General features: G+C 37.3%; 2 protein-coding genes across 3 annotated transcripts; both read left to right on the top strand.

Annotated features, from left to right (window-relative positions):
• The first annotated feature begins 1,004 nt into the window (after positions 1 to 1,004).
• Positions 1,005 to 9,040, top strand: hck (HCK proto-oncogene, Src family tyrosine kinase). 2 transcript variants are annotated; one of them, XM_056733110.1, is made up of 13 exons: positions 1,005 to 1,211; positions 3,248 to 3,372; positions 4,145 to 4,169; positions 4,857 to 4,953; positions 5,024 to 5,119; positions 5,230 to 5,333; positions 5,496 to 5,645; positions 5,796 to 5,948; positions 6,378 to 6,560; positions 6,634 to 6,710; positions 7,450 to 7,603; positions 7,703 to 7,834; positions 8,146 to 9,040. In XM_056733110.1, the coding sequence occupies exons 2-13, from the start codon at positions 3,256 to 3,258 to the stop codon at positions 8,346 to 8,348; spliced, it is 1,491 nt and encodes a 496-aa protein (XP_056589088.1). In that variant the 5' UTR covers positions 1,005 to 1,211; positions 3,248 to 3,255; the 3' UTR covers positions 8,349 to 9,040. The 2 variants fall into 2 exon arrangements, with proteins under 2 accessions (XP_056589088.1, XP_056589089.1); XM_056733111.1 differs by having other exon boundaries at positions 3,245 to 3,372.
• A 1,747-nt stretch (positions 9,041 to 10,787) lies between these two features.
• Positions 10,788 to 18,108, top strand: tm9sf4 (transmembrane 9 superfamily protein member 4). The gene is made up of 18 exons (XM_056732704.1): positions 10,788 to 10,826; positions 11,755 to 11,862; positions 12,628 to 12,727; positions 12,844 to 13,012; positions 13,153 to 13,285; positions 13,434 to 13,557; positions 13,916 to 14,034; positions 14,125 to 14,236; positions 14,323 to 14,393; positions 14,478 to 14,610; positions 14,724 to 14,805; positions 14,892 to 14,967; positions 15,082 to 15,165; positions 15,286 to 15,461; positions 15,552 to 15,615; positions 16,535 to 16,654; positions 17,052 to 17,141; positions 17,284 to 18,108. Exons 1-18 carry the CDS (start codon positions 10,794 to 10,796, stop codon positions 17,431 to 17,433), a joined length of 1,944 nt encoding a protein of 647 aa, XP_056588682.1. The 5' UTR covers positions 10,788 to 10,793; the 3' UTR covers positions 17,434 to 18,108.
• Positions 18,109 to 18,130: the final 22 nt, after the last annotated feature.

Genomic DNA, 18,130 nt, shown 5'->3' with positions numbered 1-18,130 from the left:
GACAGAGAAGTATGTTTCTGTAATTAGGATGTGGGAAAAGTGGGGTGTGAGAGTTACTGGAAGAAAACCTTACAGTGTTACAGAAAGAATGTAAATCATTTCACCATGAGAACTTGTCATTTCATCACCACAAAACACTCATTCATTGCTTCCATCCTCAAACTAATTTTGTTTGATTAGATCACAGATTATATACATTTTAATAAAAATCACCTCATTCTATTCTCTAAAGAAACGGTGAAAATGAATGTTGTACATATGTTGATGTAGAAACTAAATAAATGGTCCACAGACTTCCGCTTGTGTGCTAACTGTTGCGTGAATTTGCAAATGTGAGGCACATATTCGCTTGTTTCATTATGAATTATAATGTGTCCAGTTTCCCCTGCAAACTCATGGGAATGTAATAAATATGGATGTTCAACCTGTAGTGACATGCAGGGGATGGGGTAGGTTTATCTATTCATCTTTTTCATGTGATTCATCTCTTTCAAAAGAAGAGGGGGTTTAATCTGATAAGGGATTAGAGGTTTTTCAAAGTTCTTACGTAAGGTTCAGATAGACCAAACAGTGTGTGTGTGTATTTCTAATACGGGACTGCCTCTATTTGCGCACACAGATGTATGTATTTTCGTTTCAAACCGGAATTATATGAAGAATGCTGATGGTTATTATACACGGAGTTGTTCTCAGAAGTGAAGTTGCACAAACAACTTTTTGCAATAATTGCGCACACACAAAAAGCCCCAGTTTAATAGTTTTGTATGAAGACTCACTAGTTGAGTTATTCGGTGAAATCTTCATAACTGGCGTTTGTTTTTGGTTGTGTTCTAATACTTAATGAGCTGTCATGACAGGTGCATGCGTGGACGTCACAGGCATTTGTAACATTGTTTGGCCACAGTATGTTCCGTGTGTGTGTTTGAGAGAGAGAGAGAGAGAGAGAGAGAGAGAGAGAGAGAAAGACCGCTATGAAAAAAAATTGTTGTCTAAGTAGGGAGTTCATATGTTTTTTTAAACACAGCCTTCAACTTCCTCTTGGGCAGTAAGAGCGCTTCAGTAGTATAACAGCCAAGCTAACCGAGACGCAAAGCCGTCACTGTGATGGAGGAACCGGTGTGAAGCGGCTCAAAATATTTTCTCCATCTTTGAACTTTGCCAGGAATTGTAAATACAGACATATACTTTTATAGTGGATTAAAATCGAAGTGGTAAGTTCGCTTTTAACACATAGGCCTACTTATTTTATTTGTCATTTAGACTTATATAGACATTTCTGAATACAATTCTGAATTAATTTCTGTGATGATAAATGGCAGTTTTCGACTGAACTTAATATGAAAAATGTCCTAGTTTGGTTATAAAGGTTTACTTCACTAATATTGCTATTAAACATTGTTTCAATATTTGTCTTTTTTTTATGGTTTGAAGTTCGTTTGGTGATTCTCTATTTATTCGTTTCTATTTCATTTGCACTTGTCATGTTAAAATTTTAAGATGTTGAGAGTTCCGTCATGAAATGAGTTTCTGTTCTTTACTTGCCTTTTTCATGACGCAGTTACTGTGGCAGATTTTATGCTATTTTTGTCACCTGTGTTTGAGGAACCCACATCACTTTGAAATGTAAGAAGGTTTTAGGTTATATACACTGATGGGTACTTCCGCAGATAGTTTAACAGAACATGACAATAACGGGATTACATTTTAATATTTGCTTCCCCCTTTAAGTGCTCTTCTCCTCATGTGAAATGACACTAGATACAGAACACTATAAGTTACCTCATAGTTCTCTATCTGTTTGTATAGGGGCAATATAGGATCATACTGTCAATTTTAGTCTCATAAAGAATACATTATTTTCACATTATTACAAAACAGACTACAGACTTCATATGTGCATCAGTTTGGAGAAATGGAAGGTGCCATGTTTCTCCCTTTCTGTACACCTGGAAAAGGTGATGGTGGTTTGTCTGTGGTCTATGGAACAAAACAGACTATGGTTGGGATTGGCGACACTGTCAAAAGGCAAATTTGAGGCATCTCCTCAGGGTAAAATCTGTTATCTACTCCTGAGTCGGAAGAAGAAAATGTACTAGAGATTTAACAGGAATCTAGTTGAAAGGTTGAAACTGCCAAAATCCTGAAGAAACTGAACTTATAATTATATCAGAGACGCTTAAGGCATTATGTCTTTAAAGGCAAAAGCAACTTGAAGAAACACATGAAATTGCATGAGTTATTCGCTCATTTATTCTATTTATTTGTCATATATGTCTTAAAGCTTATTGCTTCTATTGAAGCAGTTCTTCAATTATATATGGTGCTCATTGAAATCAACGTTAAATTGAATTGAAGAATGTTAGACAGAAACAGCATATCCACGTTATCGTCAGGACTGTAATTGTATAATGGTTTGGGATTTGGGTGGGGATGCGTATACCCAGTCTGAGAGTGCATGAGTTAATAATCAACACCATAAGAGATCTGTAGATCTAGGCAACAGCAATACACAACATGTAGAGTAGTTTCGGCTCACATGAATTTGACTTGAGGTCAAATAAGAAGTGGACTTCCTAAAGCCGAGAGTTACTGTTAATAACCACATTGAATTATTTTTGTAAAAACTGTTCATTTTGTACTAATGGTTTAAGTAGTTAAAGGTAGTTCTGTGCATTTTGGCATGTGAAATGGGCATGTTGCATGTTTGGAGGTGTTAGGGCCAGCTCATTTGAATCAGCTTTGAACATTAGGCCTCCACCAACCACAGTTTCCATTGAGCAGTTCCGCATATGCATGTGTGAGCAAGTTAATGCCAAAACCACAGGCGAGTGAGAAACTAAGAGCTAAAGCCTACAAATGTGGAAGTCAAGCAAGAAACCATTTATCTCTTTTTTCATTACATTTATCGGTCCTCTTCATTTAAGCATGCCTTGTAAGATTGGGTGTGTTTGGTATCTTGAAAAAGTTTCTGTAGAATTCTGATCTGTCTTACATCCTACTTTGACGATTATCTTATAATAATAGTAATAAATACTGTATGCAAACACCTCATTTACCGAAACACATTTCCACATTCGTCTGTACATGCTGTAGTATTTTAAGCAACAGACCTAGGCATTGTTTAAGGGTAGTCAGAGCAACTTTTGCTTTGCATATTATTTTCTGTTTTGAAAGAGGTGCGCTGTTTCTAAATGCAACAAAAAGGAAATTGAAAAAGCGTGACCTTTGCGGATATTTATGCTAGCAGGGTTCACCATGGGCTGTGTGGGGTCCAAGCCAGATCAGGATCCCATTGGCAAGACAGTAGGCAATGAAGACGGTCACAACCCATCAACACATTATGTCCCCGACCCCACAACAGGCTCCAAATCAGTGAGTAGAAACCATGAGATTTTCAAGAACAAGTTGAGATTAACCAGGTCATCAATATGTCTACCTTGTTTCAGCAGATTTTGTGACCTAATATTGTTCTGCTTTTCGAAGAGACTGTGTTGAAACAGCATTTTTAAACCTGCACAACATTTTAAGGTCCAATGTATGAAATTTAGCAGCATAGCCGTTAAATTGTGAATTGCAACCAACGGCTCACTCGACCCCTCCCTTTAAAAGCCCTACAGTGGCTGAAACGTATGTATATTAAATTGAAATTCTGTCAATGGATCCTCCAAAAAATTACACATTGGACCTTTAAAAGACACAATCGATTTAAATAGTATTGCCACAAAGTTACTATTAATGTTCTGTGTGATTTCTTATCTTCTACGTGTGATTGCACGCACAATACATTTTCTTTGGTGGTGAATGCGTCCAGTGCAAAAAATCCAATGAATAACTTCACGGCAAATTACAGTAAACTTAATGACTTATGATAGAAATTTCAATGTTTTTGTCTCACCATGACTCAGCATTCCCTTTACATAGTAAATACAAATCATTTTTGTTTCTGGTTTATAATGGCCCAATTTACAAAATAATTAACCACACAAAAAGTGATATGTAAATGAACATCTTCTACTTAGTTTCTTGGCTGGCTCAGTGTTTTTCCACTCAGAAAAGAGAACTGAGAAGTCTGGCCCGCTGTCTGGTCAATTTAAAATAAAAGCTCAATATTAAACTTTGCACCTCTTTCGCTTTTTTTTTGCAGAACAGAACTAACACGGGTACAGACGGTAAGTGACATTAAAACATACAAATTGACCTTGGCATACACAGCGCGGTCTTTCCAAATAACAATCTCAATTTAGTTAAAGAATATGGATCTTCTTTCCATTTATAACAATATCTGAAACACGTGTTCTCAATATCCCAATATCTAAGATAGTTCACGCATAAAAAATTATTCTCTCATTATTTACTCACCCACAAGTTATTCCAAGCCTGTATGAAATCTGTTGTTCTGCTGAACATACACAAAAAACAATATTTGGAAGAATGTTTGTAACACCAAACTGATCTGGGGCACTATGGACTAATAGGAAAGAAATGGTAGTCGATGGTGGCCCATAATTTCCAACATTCCCTAAAATATCTTTTGGGTAACATAACAAAGAAATTCATGCAGGTTTGGAACAATTTCTAGGAAACCTATGAGTTGATCAAATTTATAGGAATTTTAATGCACTTTTCAAGTCCCTTAAATGTAAATATTTTCATCTAAATCCATATTGCACTCTAGGAGACACGTGAGCCCCACTTCTAGCTTGTTTGTAAGTTAGTATTAGCAAAATAAGTGTTTAATATTAATATCACGAGGCGTGACACAAATTTCCATTTCATGCGCAGAGGGTTTTATAAATGTGTGATCGCACCTCTGTTCAATTTCAACTTTTTTATGACAGCCTCTCTGTTGCCCTTAGGTCCAGAGAACATTTCCATTGCCCTGTATGACTATGAAGCTATGCATGAAGGCGATTTGGGCTTCAAGAAGGGTGACAGACTCAAAATCTTGACGGAGTAAGTATGGGGCTCTTGTTTTATTTGAAGATATACAATACACACTCCTGACTAATCGATGGATCTATAGGTCTGGTGAATGGTGGAAAGCAGCTTCTCTCAGCACTGGTCAGGAGGGTTTTATCCCCAGTAACTATGTTGCAAAGGATACCCTTGAAGCCGAAGAGTAAGTCAATATTATTGTGTTATCATGCTTTCAATATAAGGTTTTCACAACCACAGCCATTACTGATTTATGAAATTAAACCATTCGAATGTTTACAAATGTGTCTTCAGATGGTTTTTTAAAGGAGTCAGTAGAAAGGATGCAGAGAGACAGCTGCTGGCCTCCGGTAATAAAATCGGATCCTTCATGATCAGAGACAGCGAGACCACCCAGGGTACGTCCCGTTCAGTCAATGTTTCAATGTTTTATATACTCAGAATTCAATCTAGTGGCATTTACTGTTCTTATATCAGCAATCACATTTATTTGCTTTAGCTGCAGACCTACTTGATCTTTATCTGCATCTAATGATGTCGTCTCTAACCCCTCCCATCAGGAAGCTACTCGCTGTCTGTCAGGGACTGCGACGTCCAATCCGGAGACACAGTGAAGCATTATAAGATCCGCACGCTAGATAATGGCGGTTTCTACATCTCACCACGCATCACCTTCAATACCCTTCAGGATCTTGTCAGCCATTACAAGAGTAAGGTCAAATTCTAGCGTTAATTCTAAAAAAGTATGCTCAACTCAAACAGACTCTATTACAGTCGTGTTCATTTGTCCTATACGTACTATAAAACCAAAAGAAATGGATATTCAGTAGATACATTTAATTATTTGTCTGTGTCTACAGAACAGAACGATGGGTTATGTCAGAGTCTCACCAGTCCCTGTCTGAGTCCCAAACCTCAGAAACCTTGGGAGAAAGATGCCTGGGAGATCCCACGTGAGTCTCTCAAACTAGATAAACGTTTGGGAGCCGGTCAGTTTGGAGAGGTTTGGCTTGGTAAGACTTTTATGACGTTTGAGAAAATGAAAAGTTTTACACAAGGTTTCAAAGACTGTCAAGAGTGAAATACATTTCTGAATACTAAAACACAATTGAACCCTACCCAAAACACAATAGATGTAATGGTTATAATGGGAATTGTATTGGTTTTATTGGAATCTATGATGGTGTCACTGGTATGTGATGGATTCTATTGGTGAAATCTAGTAGAATAATCCTATTGGAATAATCATTAAAACATACTACAAAAAATATTTTATAATGAAAAATACTAATGGTATTTTAATGGAACCATTAGAATTTCTGTGATGGTTTGTATTGTGTTTCAATTGTTTTCACAAGATTTTGCAAGATCAATACAATAAAAAGTAAAGTAAAAAATAAGGAATACTAAAAATTATCTTCATTGTCTTCATTATCTTTTAGCCACATACAACAAGCACACAAAAGTAGCCGTGAAGACTATGAAACCTGGGAGTATGTCCGTGGAAGCTTTTCTTATGGAAGCTCATTTAATGAAAAGCCTCCAGCACGACAAACTGGTCCGTCTCAATGCCGTGGTGACCAAAGAGGAGCCCATATACATCATCACAGAGTTCATGGAGAAGGGTGCGTTTGACTCTTATATGCACACAAGCAATATGGTTATAGAAATATATATTCACAATCTGTACTCTACCAGGTAGTTTACTGGACTTCCTTAAAAGCGACGAGGGAAATCGAATCCGGTTGCCGAAGCTGATCGACTTCTCAGCACAGGTGAGACAGACCCGTTTGTTCCGTTAACAGAGGACTGTCACACCCTCATATAGAGTCATATTTTCCCTTGATGTGGAAGACAAGTTTGTCCTTGTAAATGCTGAATTTTAATATGCAAATGTGATAACTGACAGGCAGCAATATGTGTCTATAAGTGTGTGTGGAGTTTAGCATTAACATGGTAATCTATAGTTTTGTTGTTTGCTGTGGGTTTATCGAAGATGATAATATCAGTTTGTACTTTTATATTGCACAACAAGACGATAAAACACCTTAAGCGGTTGGTTCGGAACCACATGTTGCCTTTCAAGATCAAACAGGTTCTTGAAATGAAAGTTATGTTAAATAAGCAAAAACGTTTCTTGAATTGTTAAACGATGTGGCTGAAATAATGTAACATGATTGTCATTGGTGTTTGTTTCAAATAGACGTTTTTTTCTAAAGAGGTGGCGTTGCAAGAATATGTGTGACACTGAATTTAAAAGAGGAAGTGAATTTAATAAGAAGAGTGAACTGACTGATAAGGGGATCCACACACACAGACTCATTATGTTTTATCATTCAACCGCTGGTTATCAACCTAATGTTCTTTTGCACTCAGTGACACAAAACTCTTATATGTACATCATTAAACATCTGAAGAGAGTTCAGAACGCAGACGCGATTCTTTTACTCCCTCTGAACTGTTTGCAAAACAGAACAATTTGAATCTACTTCTCTCTCCTCCCCCACACCACAGATAGCAGAAGGGATGGCTTACATCGAGCAGAGGAACTATATTCACAGAGACCTTCGTGCTGCCAACATCCTGGTCAATAAGAGTTTAGTGTGTAAGATTGCCGACTTTGGTCTCGCCCGTATCATAGAAGACAACGAATACACTGCCAGAGAAGGTTAGATTGTGAAAAAGCACACAACATTAATTCATTTACGAATGTAGTATTGTCAGCGAAACGTGTGTTCAAAATAATATGTTTTTTTTGTGACCAAAGGTGCAAAGTTCCCTATTAAGTGGACTGCTCCAGAGGCTATCAACTATGGGTCCTTTACCATCAAATCAGACGTGTGGTCTTTGGGCATTCTGTTGAATGAAATCATCAGCTATGGTCGCACTCCATATCCAGGTGAGTGGACTGTGCAGTGTGAATAATCTATGAAGTTTATTTTTATCAAGTGATTTTTTTGTCCTCGTGATTTTCAGCTGAGATTAGATCATGTCACTTGATTCTAAGGCTTGGTGTGCAATGAGAAAGAAACTGTAAAATACAACATTTATATGTCAATCTGTGTTTCATCCGAATATCACCTTATCTTCATCATCTGTACTACATATTATTTGGTCAATTAAAATACTATTTTACTTTTTTTAACATATTTTTGCTATTAACTGAGTTTGTAAACTGAGAAACTTACTTATTTTAACATTTATGTTTAGGTATGACGAACCCAGAGGTGATCAGAGCTCTAGAGAGAGGTTATCGAATGCAGCGTCTGGAGTCCTGCCCTCAAGAGCTCTATGACATCATGCTGGAATGCTGGAAGAACAAGCCAGAAGACAGACCCACCTTTGAGTACCTGCAGAGCGTACTGGAGGACTTTTATACTGCCACTGAGAGCCAATATCAGCAACAGCCTTAATACACACACACCTAAAGATGTGTATGCCTAGTACCAGAAGCTTGCAGATATATCTATGCCATCACAATGACTTTATATATGTAGTGATTTCTACTGATTGTGTTATTTAAATGATCATTAAAGTAACTGTTTAGTACATCTATTAACAGCAGTTTTACTCCTATCAGGTAGAATATTTTGCCTTACAGTGAGTGTTGCACAGCGTATGCTACGTTTCTATTGTTTTTTACATAAAATTTATAGTGATATTGTCGTCTTAAAAACTTTTATGATTTGTGAAGGCTGATGTTGTGTGTGTGAATAACATGGATGGATTTGAAAACTTCAACCTACATTAGGTTTCCCATTAATTGGGAATGAAGTCACAATTTCATTAAAATGTAAATCAATGTTTTAGGTCAGTGAAATGATCAACATTCTCCAACTGCTCCAGATAACTATTTTCTTTAAGAAAAGAAAGAAAATAATTATGTGTCCAGAAGGTTTATTTGGAAGGCCTTTAATATTGTAATTTTTGGTTTTTGTAAGTGTGAACTTGCTTGCTTTTTAAGATTTTCAACTATATTTGGTATTGCTGTAAGCCTACATGATACTTGCATTTACATATTCTTATTGACTTGTTGATATTTGATTGGATTTTGTGCAATAACAATAAAAAGTTTTGTAACTTACTGCAATCAAATTTTGATGTATTCCTGTCTCTCAACCATGCTATGATTTCTTCCAGTTAATTTTCAAACGCATTTCCAACACATGTGATAAAGTTTAAACCCGCCCACTTCCCAGTAACCATACATCTTACAATTTATTGGAAAAACTGGTCGATTACAGCTAATTAACTAAAGAAACACCATTAACTCATCTACTGCACTGTAACTGTATTAACTGCATCTACTGCACTGTAACTGTATTAACTGCATCTAATCATCTACTACACTATAACTTCAATAACTGCATTAACTCATCTACTGCACTGTAACCTTAATAACTGCATTAACTCATATACTGCACTGTAACCTTAATAACTGCATTAACTCATCTACTGCACTGTAACTGTATTAACTGCATCTACTCATCTACTGCACTATAACTTCAATAACTGCATTAACTCATCTACTGCACTGTAACTGTATTAACTGCATCTACTCATCTACTGCACTGTAACTTCAATAACTGCATTAACTCATCTACTGCACTGTAACTGTATTAACTGCATCTAATCATCTACTACACTATAACTTAAATAACTGCACTAACTCATCTACTGCACTGTAACCTTAATAACTGCATAAACTCATATACTGCACTGTAACCTTAATAACTGCATAAACTCATATACTGCACTGTAACCTTAATAACTGCATAAACTCATATACTGCACTGCAACTTCAATAACTGCACTAACTCATCTACTGCACTGTAACCTTAATAACTGCATAAACTCATCTACAGCACTGTAACCTTAATAACTGCATAAACTCATATACTGCACTGTAACCTTAATAACTGCATAAACTCATATACTGCACTGTAACCTTAATAACTGCACTAGCTCATATACTGCACTGTAACCTTAATAACTGCATTAACTCATATACTGCACTGCAACTTTAATAACTGCACTAACTCATATACTGCACTGTAACCTTGATAACTGCATTAACTCATATACTGCACTGTAACCTTAATAACTGCATTAACTCATATACTGCACTGTAACCTTAATAACTGCACTAACTCATCTACTGCACTGTAACCTTAATAACTGCATTAACTCATATACTGCACTGTAACCTTAATAACTGCACTAACTCATCTACTGCACTGTAACCTTAATAACTGCATTAACTCATATACTGCACTGTAACCTTAATAACTGCATTAACTCATATACTGCACCTTTAATAACCGTATTGACTCATCTATTGCACTGCAACTTTAAAAGCTAATGTCTATAATTAATGCACACTTAAGTCACTTGCACTATAGTAGTATATAGCCTTCTGTATATATTGTTCATAGTACATACCGACTGTCATTTTTTTCATAGAACATTCCTTCTGTAAAGTATTTTCATAGTACATGCCTATTGTATAGTACTTTTACTAATATTGTATTCTGTATTTATTCACACTCTATATCCTTCACTTGCAAATTGCACTTCTGGTTAGACCTAAACTACATTTCGTTACACTGTAGCCTACTTGTATATGTGTAATGACAATAAAGTTGAATCTATTCTAATGAATTTGACTTATAAATTCATGTTCGCATTTTGTTAGAGCTCGTGAGCAATGATGTATAAATCTTAAATATATATTTTTAATAGATCAGTATATGAATAATACAACATCAAGCACAAAATTCTCTAAAAATCCCATGAGCATTGAAAGTGAGACGACGGTTCCGCGTTGACACCTTGAGAGTCTTCCTGTGACGTCTACAATGACACGTGTATTCAAGATGGCGGCGGTGATGGTGAGTGCCAATGCTAAACCCTCTTTTGTTTCTCTATTTCGCATAAAGTTTTAGTCTACACCGGTAACGGTGGTTTTATTTCTTCCACAGTATTTAACTGTGTTCTACGTGAATGTGCCATTTGATATGTTTACTTTCTTCAGAACATTGAGTGGTAGTTAAAAACAACCGGTTAGCCTAAACAGGGAGCAGACAGCTAATCATCGATTGTTTGCTACGTGTTTATGTTCCGATGTAGCAGTAAATGTACTACCGGAGGTTGACAGTTCCCGTTACATTAGCATCCACGACCGTGTTGCGCGGTAAACCACACATATCGATGGTTAGGCACTGTTGAGAGACCGTGTCGGTGTATGCTAATCTGTTTGTGCTGTTAAAGCAGTTAACGTCACTCGTTATCCAAGCAGAGACGAAGTGATTAATTTGTCTTTACTATCACTAATATATTATCGATTTGTTAATATGTGTGTATTTCACCGGTTGGGAAAGTTGTGCTTGTTGGCATTGACACTAGGAGAGGTGAATGAAGTTCGGCTAAATATGAAACGTCAGTGTGCTGCCCACGTCATTATGGGTAATCAAAGTTACTGCTTTTATGCGTATCTTTTAAATTTAGTTTCACATGTCTTGTTCTGCCTACAGAAGTGGTTTATGGGTTAATCATTTCCTGATTCATTGATTTACGTTTTGTAATCGAGAAAGTTATTTTCAATAGCCAGAATTTCATTGGCTTAGATTTTCAGTTGCAAATCATTGGTTTTAAGTTATTAATGTGTAGGTGATGGGTCCAAAAGCTGGCCCACAACTCAGACTGCCCATATGGTCGAGTCCTGCACATTGAGTATTCTTTGTGTAATGTAATCTTGTTGGTTGTTGATGTCAAACATAAGTTTGATAACTAAGGTCATGTTGCATTTCTTTTCTGTAGGAGCTGTGGACACTTCTACTGGTGTCCATGCTGCCTTCAGCAACTCCATTTTATGTACCAGGGGTTGCGCCCATGAATTTCCACCAGGACAGCCCTGTTGAAATAAAGGTGAGGCTTTATAAAAGTAAGTGTTGAAATAGGGTTAGCTTTTTCTTAAAGGCATTCAAGCTGTTAATCTTTCTGTCATGTTACTCAGTCAGTGTTTGCAGATCTTGCGGTATTTTCAAATCAATGTAGTCATTAAAATGTACGTAAATTAATTGTTGAGATGTTTACTTTATGGCAATCATAAAAGAGACCGCATTTATGGGTAATATTTGTCATATACCTCTCACACAATTATAAAAAAGGCGATGCTTATGTTGTTGTTAAAATATACATTACATTTAGGCATTTGGCAGACGCTTTTATCCAAAGCGACTTACATTGCTTTATCCTATACATTTTACATAGGTATTTGCAATCCCCTGGGATCGAACCCACAACCTTGCGCTCTTACCACTGAGCTACAGGAAAGCTATATATATATATATATATATATATATATATATATATATATGAGCTATATATATACAGGAAAGCTATATACGAAAAATTAATATTTATATGGGTGAAAATGTTTCTAGAATATACATAAATGTATGACTCTGAGGTTTATAAAAACAACGAAAATTTTGTATGTATCGAATATCTCTTATAAACTGTAACAACTGCTTTCACATTTAAGCTTCTCATGTATTGAGCAGTTGTTTTCCATAGACACTTAGTTAGTTACAAATCATTCTTTCCACAATTTTTCCTCTAATCTTTAGAGGAATTTCTAGATTTCTTTGTTTCTTATATTTATCTCATTTGCCTATTTTAAACGACTAGGCTGTGAAACTGACCAGCTCTAGAACCCAGCTGCCCTATGAATACTATTCACTTCCCTTCTGTAAGCCTGATAATGTCGTCTACAAAGCAGAAAATCTTGGTAAGTTCCAGGACTGTTTAATGTATATTGTAAAGTGTGTAATTGTAAGGATACTACAAGCTAGCTGCATGAAAATTGACCTTAAATGGCACGCTTCTCACTCTTATGATGACCAGGCGAGGTTTTGCGTGGGGATCGTATCGTCAACACGCTGTACACGGTTCTCATGAACCAGAACAAGAAGTGCGAGGTGTTGTGTAAAAAGCCAGAAGATCCCGTCAAACTCAGCGTGGAGGAGAGCAAGCTCCTAGCCGAGCGCATCCAAGAAGAATATTACATTCACCTGTGAGTCCCTGTCTGAGTTTTTACAATAATTTTTTGAATGATCATTTACTAAAGCAACCATCACATATGTATAAATTGTTGAAGTTTTGAGTCGGCCAGCTGTCAGAAGTGTTTTAACAAGCGCATGCATTTACACACAGCATTGCAGATAATCTCCCGGTGGCCACTCGCCTGGAGCTTTACACAAACAAAGATGAAGGAACAGATGAGGAACAGAGGAAGGACGTTCAGTTCGAGCACGGCTACAGGCTCGGCTTCACTGAAAACAACAAGGTGCTGAAATCAGTGTATTTTTATGCCTGTTTACTGTGTTAGACAAAGTTTAAATATTCTGATTCTGGAGTAGGTTTTGGGTAGTTTGGTGTCCGTATCAATTAAATATAGTATTTGTTGATTTTGAATTTATGTGTTTTCCCCGCAGTTCTATCTACACAACCACCTGTCATTCATCCTGTACTACCACAAAGAGAAGGTGGAGGAAAACGAGGAGCACAATTTCCGGGTTGTACGGTTTGAAGTGATGCCGAAGAGTGTCAAATTAGATGGTAAGTCTCTGCAATAACACAGTTTTCAAATCTTTTGTGGGAATATGCAAATTCTATTAAACGAATAGTTTACCCAACACAACAATAAAAACTGAGAGCATTTTCTTTTTGGGGTGAACTGTTCCTTTAAGTGATCACATTGGAAGTTTCCATAATATTGAATGGATAAATTAAAAACAAGAATTACTCAAATTTCAAAGCAAAATATTCGTTCTCTAAAAGTCACTCATGGCCTTGAATTCCGTTTATTTTAAATCCCAGTCGGATTTTTTCTTCTGTCACTCTCACATACTTTGTTTTGCTTATATCACACAACCTTGACATCATTCTGTCTGTTTCAATCCATTTTCCTTTCTAGATATAAAAGCCGACGAACAACGTGCATGCACATTACCAGAAACCATAGCCCCCGTCCCTCAGGAGATCGACCCAACCAAAGAGAACAGCATCCTCTTTACATACTCTGTGCGCTGGGAGGTGAGACACACACCGGTCTTCATAACATCTGTTTGTGATTCATGTGTTTGTGTTTGGCTTTATAAATAACTGCACTCTTCCATTGCGCAGGAAAGTGAGGTGAAATGGGCATCTCGCTGGGACACGTATCTTACCATGAGCGACGTGCAGATTCATTGGTTCTCCATCGTCAACTCTGTAGTCGTGGTGTTCTTTCTATCAGGTGTGACTAATTTTCCTTCTATGTGATCTGAAGGTTATTTACATGCGTTGGTGTTTCGAGAGTACTAAGAATGGGTTTTTCTGCAGGTATCTTGAGTATGATCATCATCAGAACTCTGAGGAAAGATATTGCCAATTACAATAGAGAAGACGACATTGTAAGATCCTGCAGGTTGATCTCTTCTGAGATTCTGATATTGCCTGTATGATTGTTATCTTAGAGCGCTCTCTCTCTTTTATAGGAGGACACAATGGAGGAATCTGGCTGGAAGAACGTTCATGGTGATGTGTTCCGACCTCCTCAGTATCCCATGATTCTCAGCTCTTTGCTGGGATCTGGTATCCAGCTCTTCTGCATGATTCTCATTGTGATCTGTGAGTATTGCACCAGACCTTCAGGATAGCAAGTTCAGAACAGACTTAGGATTTTGCGTTATTGTGAAGCATATTTAGCCTTCATGCTCATCTTCTACACGTGTGATTTGTAGTTGTGGCTATGCTGGGTATGTTGTCTCCATCCAGTCGAGGAGCTCTGATGACGACATCATGCTTCCTTTTCATGTTCATGGGGTAAATACACAATAAAATCAGCTTACAGAATATCAGCTTTTGCATTTTAGAACACAGCCATTTTCAAACTTTCTTTTGTTGTGCAGTGTATTCGGAGGATACTTTGCGGGTCGACTGTACCGCACTCTTAAAGGCCACAGATGGAAGAAAGGAGCTTTCTGTGTGAGTAAAAACTTAAAAACAGGTGTTATAACCTGGTGATCATAATATTTTTGTTACATTTTGCTTAGGCTTAAAGTGTCTGCTTAAAAACTGTGTTTTGTATGATCCCTGTAGACTGCGATGCTGTACCCGGCTGCCGTCATCAGCATCTGTTTTGTGTTGAACTGTTTTATCTGGGGAGAACACTCTTCTGGTGCTGTAAGTATTTTTTCAGACAGGAAGTCACATGAACAACCCCGTAGCTTTTACATACATGTAAAAAAAGAATTCTGTGTACGTTTTAGCATGTACTGACTGCTGTACTGTTTCGACTTACAGGTTCCCTTTACTACAATGCTGGCACTGTTGTGCATGTGGTTTGGTATTTCTATGCCTCTTGTTTATCTGGGCTACTATTTCGGTTTCCGGAAACAGCCATATGACAATCCGGTTCGCACCAATCAGATCCCCCGGCAGGTCCCTGAACAGCGCTGGTACATGAACAAGTTTGTCGGGTATGTGACACTTCATGTTGTCTGTGACGTGACATCATCAGACTTTGATATCAATGCTAATGAGATTTTATCTGTTCTCTCTTCCTTTAGCATCCTAATGGCTGGAATTCTGCCTTTTGGTGCCATGTTTATCGAGTTGTTTTTCATTTTTAGTGTAAGTCAAACCTGAAACTGCTTTGCAGCAATACAGTCACGTAATGCTGAAGTATTTGGTGCATATTATTCCAGGGGTGTGTTTCCCGAACAATGACATTACTCATTTGTTAACCACCATAGTAAGATGTATCTTTGGGTATATTAATAGTGTAGTGACGACTGTTTCCCGAAACCATAATAACTCTGTTGGAGATCAATTGTTCAAACCAAGTTGATTCAGCAATCTTGTTGATGACGCCACAGAGGTGAAGGAATAATGAAGTATAGTAATAAATACCTTAAGATCGAATTAATGTCAAATACTTGCTGTAAATAACATAATTTTTTTGTTATCTGTTGTTTTATTTCATGATATTTAATTAATTTAAAAGTGTCCTCCTATGTCATTCCGCCCAGAGATTCCCCAGGGTCCTAGCACACGCAGATCATCTTTTATAAAAACAACGCTTCTAATTCTTTGACATACTTAAAGATGCCAAATTAAATTATATATATTTCCAGTAATGGATATGGAATGCACTGCATGTTGCTCGCTTACTTTGATCAAAAGCTTGTGCATGTAAGTCTAGATGTCATAATAATAAGGAACGATGCTTCTAACCACAGACCTGTAATTCCAACCACGCAACTTTGCGACGCTGCTTGCGATTGGTCGTTGGAACGATGGTTTTGGGAAACACTTAAATCGTTGAACTATGCTGGAATGACGGAACTTGCGACCATAGTTGGCTAATGATGCTTTTGGGAAACGCACCCCTGATCAAGCGTGCTTGGTAGCTCCACCCACTTTAAAATCTCGTTTGTACACAATATACATATTCAAATTGCCCCTTTTATTTTGACCGATTGTTTTCTGCTGCTGTACTGTGAATAAATGGATATTTAAGCTCATTGTTGCATGTTATTTTCTGTTTCAGGCTATTTGGGAAAACCAGTTTTATTACCTCTTTGGCTTTCTCTTCCTGGTCTTCATCATTCTTGTGGTTTCCTGTTCTCAGATCAGCATCGTCATGGTGTATTTCCAATTATGTGCAGAGGTAGGGACATCCATGGTGGTGGAACCCCAGTCATTTTGTACTTGTGCACAAAATGGCGATAAATAACATACACACAATTTTAAAGTTACCACAAGTCAGCTTAATATTGTGTAAGTTTAGTGCTGCTGTGTTTAATTAGTTTGTTTTGTCATACGCATTGATCCATTCAAGGGTCCTATAACCTCTGACACACTGTCCAAACAAATACTCCCTCACAGGAAGATTAAAAGGCAAATATTAGTATAATAGCAAAAGCAAAGGTCAATCAATGTAAATGATGCAAGCACTAAACGTGTAGAGCTATCTATACAATGATGAAATTCCACCTCCTAACAGAATGTTTGTATTTAGGAGTTGTGTAAACAAATGTCAATCATTCTGTCTCCTTCCCTTGCAGGATTACCGGTGGTGGTGGAGGACGTTTCTCGTGTCTGGAGGCTCTGCCTTTTATGTCCTAGTCTATGCTGTTTTCTATTTTGCCAATAAGGTAACTCTCTTTATCTTTTATTACTTTAACTTCTTGAAAAAAATAACACTACCGTGGGTAAAAATAAAATAAGTTCAATGGATAGCCTAGTCTAGAAAGAACTACAAAGAAATATTTACATAGATGTTTTTCTCTTCCTCAGCTGGACATTGTGGAGTTTATTCCTTCTCTGCTGTATTTCGGCTACACTGCTTTGATGGTCTTGTCTTTCTGGCTGCTCACAGGGACGATCGGCTTCTACGCCGCTTACGTGTTCATACGAAAAATATATGCGGCGGTCAAAATCGACTGAGCTATCTCCCTTAGGTTTTTTGTTTCCTACTTTTTTCTGTTTTGTGAAGCAAGCACTGATGTGTGTGTGTTTGAATTGCTGACATGTGAGGCGCAGCAGCGCCCCTCTGTGGAATGGAGGAAGGAACAGCGATGTGTTTTGTACACAGTAGTCAACACCTTTTCTGTCCTGCCGTCTCTGTAGAGATGCAAGGAAACATCATGAACAGTTCAACTTTTAATGTCTGTATATCTTTTTGCACACACAACATGGGCCAAAGTGTCTATTGACTTTTTTCTGGTTTTTGTGTGGGGATGTTGGATTTTTTGGGCTGGGTCTCATGCCTTTGAAGAGATTGATGGTTAGTTGCATATAATATCATTTTACAGTTTAACTGTGTGTCCTCTTTTAATATAGCATTTAATTCAAATTTATTCTCATGTCTTTGAATCAGTTTGCGTGCGTGTGTGTGACAAGCCTGCTGGAGATGTGGTCACTCTGTGGTCATTGTGTGTTGGCATGAAACAAAATATTCATATGTATAACATTACAAGGCAAGAACATTGTACATATAAACAAGTACATTTCCATGATTCCTAATGATTGTATGGTCTGTACATGCCCGTTAGTCTCTCTTGCCATTTGAGAGAAATCTTATTTTATTGTCACACAATTAAATTTGATAATTGACTTGAAGCTGGCCCAATTCACTCTTTAA

This window comes from Triplophysa dalaica, chromosome 20, assembly GCF_015846415.1.
Source record: "Triplophysa dalaica isolate WHDGS20190420 chromosome 20, ASM1584641v1, whole genome shotgun sequence".
In the NCBI taxonomy this organism is placed as follows: Eukaryota; Metazoa; Chordata; class Actinopteri; order Cypriniformes; family Nemacheilidae; genus Triplophysa; species Triplophysa dalaica.
Note: the sequence above shows the minus strand (reverse complement) of the source record. Positions and strands in the feature narration are given on the sequence as shown.

Coding starts and splice junctions, on each gene's coding strand:
- hck (XM_056733110.1), top strand. CDS start 3,256: ATGGGCTGTGTGGGGTCCAAGCCAGATCAGGATCCCATTGGCAAGACA. Junction 3,373..4,144: donor CCACAACAGGCTCCAAATCA/GTGAGTAGAAAC, acceptor TTTTTTTTGCAG/AACAGAACTAACACGGGTAC. Junction 5,120..5,229: donor GATACCCTTGAAGCCGAAGA/GTAAGTCAATAT, acceptor ATGTGTCTTCAG/ATGGTTTTTTAAAGGAGTCA.
- tm9sf4 (XM_056732704.1), top strand. CDS start 10,794: ATGACACGTGTATTCAAGATGGCGGCGGTGATG. Junction 13,286..13,433: donor GCTTCACTGAAAACAACAAG/GTGCTGAAATCA, acceptor TTTTCCCCGCAG/TTCTATCTACACAACCACCT. Junction 15,462..15,551: donor TACATGAACAAGTTTGTCGG/GTATGTGACACT, acceptor CTCTTCCTTTAG/CATCCTAATGGCTGGAATTC.